The sequence below is a fragment of the Mandrillus leucophaeus genome, unplaced genomic scaffold (genome assembly GCF_000951045.1).
Source record: "Mandrillus leucophaeus isolate KB7577 unplaced genomic scaffold, Mleu.le_1.0 Scaffold549, whole genome shotgun sequence".
NCBI lineage: Eukaryota > Metazoa > Chordata > Mammalia > Primates > Cercopithecidae > Mandrillus > Mandrillus leucophaeus.
The window spans coordinates 173,975-176,016 of NW_012105908.1; the positions used below are offsets into that span (position 1 = coordinate 173,975).

General features: G+C 37.5%; 1 protein-coding gene across 2 annotated transcripts in view; it reads left to right on the forward strand.

Moving 5' to 3' along the window:
• RXFP2 (relaxin/insulin-like family peptide receptor 2) overlaps window positions 1–2,042 on the forward strand; it is a 65,127-nt gene that overhangs the window by 46,699 nt on the left and 16,386 nt on the right. For both annotated transcript variants that reach the window (XM_011997803.1, XM_011997804.1), the window contains 2 exons: window positions 1,195–1,266; window positions 1,382–1,453. In XM_011997803.1, coding sequence (XP_011853193.1) covers window positions 1,195–1,266; window positions 1,382–1,453 — 144 coding nt within the window. The remainder of the gene's footprint in view (window positions 1–1,194; window positions 1,267–1,381; window positions 1,454–2,042) is intronic.

A 2,042-nucleotide genomic window follows, 5' to 3' on the forward strand; every position in this document is an offset into this window, starting at 1 on the left:
TGATCCACCCGTCTCGGCCTCCCAAAGTGCTGGGATTACAGGCTTGAGCCACCGCGCCCGGCCTGGCCTTCCCATCTTGTCTCCACGCACTCTCCATGACGTCCTCTACCTCTCCCTACATCTTCCATCCTCTACTCATGTTGGATCACTTCCTGACTCCTGAAAGTGTCACTGAATTCCAAGCATCTGTGCTTCAGATCATTTTTTACACCCACCTGAGAAGGTGTTCTTGTTTTACCCCACCTAAAATCATCAAGCTTTCTTCAAACACTTCCTAATGTCCCAGGCCAAGATCGATGACTCTTTCCTCTATGTTTTCTCTGCACCTCTATAACAGCACCTGTTTGATTCTTTCCTTGTTTTTATCTAGTTGCTACTCTAAATGGAAGCTTCTTTACAGAAAGAGCTAAGTCGTAGTTATTTGTAACTCCCACATATACATCAGCAGTTCCAGAATACCAAAAGAGATCATTTTTGTTTGACTCTTAGGCAACTGTATATCTGTTTTATCTTTAACACCTTCTCTGGCTCAGAAAAATACTCTGGACTCTTAAAGATTCATTTCTTCTGATTTTAACAGGTCTCTTTTCCACATTTTATAGAGTCACTTTCTTAGGATTCTGTCTGGATTGGACAATCCTATTATATTTAATTCTAAACTCGCAATTTCTTCTGCAAAAATAGTCCTGTATAAGAACATATTAAAAGTGTGTGAACTTACTCTAGATTATCTGGGCAGATGCTGAGTGGACAATATTGTCTTGGTTGGAATGCAAAATAAATTAAAGATGCAAGACTTGACCTTGAAAAGCGTAGTTGGATAAACAAGAGACCATGTATATGAAGCAAGTAGCAATCACAGAAGCATGAAGAGTAGAAGTGTACAAAGAATACCTAGAGCAGGGGAAATTAACCAAAGCAGATATGAAAGCCAGGCTGGGAATGCGTTGGAGAGAGGGTAAAAGGAAATTCCAGATGGGAACTGGATGAGCAAAATGTTGCATGTCTGTAAGTGCTGGAAACCGTATCCATTTGGCTGACTCATAGGGCCCTGTTGTGTAACAAGTTATCAGGTTGGTTAAATTGGATTCATATTTTCTGTTACATCAAAAGGGATGACGATAATTGTGAGGAGTAATAAGTCTGTCATTTTCTTTCAAAGTAATTGCTTTGGGTTTTCATTGTCGTCAACAGGGATCTGTCTGGCAATATGATAATGGAGCTATCACCTCACCTTTTTAAAGACTTGAAGCTTCTACAAAAACTGTAAGTTCTACTTATTATCATAATCAGGTTTAAAGGGCAACATTTTGAGCTTCCGAAATAATAATACCTTCAAACTTCTTTTCCTCTCTCATCTAATGGTAAAAAAAAAAAAAAGGAACCTGTCATCCAATCCTCTTATGTATCTTCACAAGAACCAGTTTGAAAGTCTTAAACAACTTCAGTCTCTGTAAGTGAAATATTACAATTATATTGATTATAATTTTAGTGGATGTACTTAGAGACACATTTATTTTTAAATGGGCATTTTGCACATAGGAGCATGCATTTCAGACAATTGTGAATGTCACTGATCCCATCAAGTACATACTGAATGACAAATAAGACTCATTATTTACCATTCAACATGTATGAAGTCCATTTCTGTACTTGAGGAAGTTTTCAAGAATGTCCTTCTTGAAAACTGGGTTCATGTGGCAAAATCTCTTTCTACAGTTTTCACAAAGAATTAAACTTGCAATAGTTTTGTTTCTAAAAGTTTGGTTAAAACAGATTATGTAAGACTTGCCTGCTTTTCCCCTTTGCCCTTTCCTACAAGAATCTACTTGATATTAGTCTACAGTGCATTGTTTTACTTTTAAATAAGTTTTTAAAAAGCTATCCCGCAAATATGAACATTCAGAAAATTATGTACAGTATTTTTACATTTCTTTTTTATTTTATTTATTTATTTTTTTTGAGACAGAGTCTTGCTCTGTCGCCCAGGCTGGAGTGCAGTGGCCGGATCTCAGCTCACTGCAAGCTCCGCCTCCCGGGTT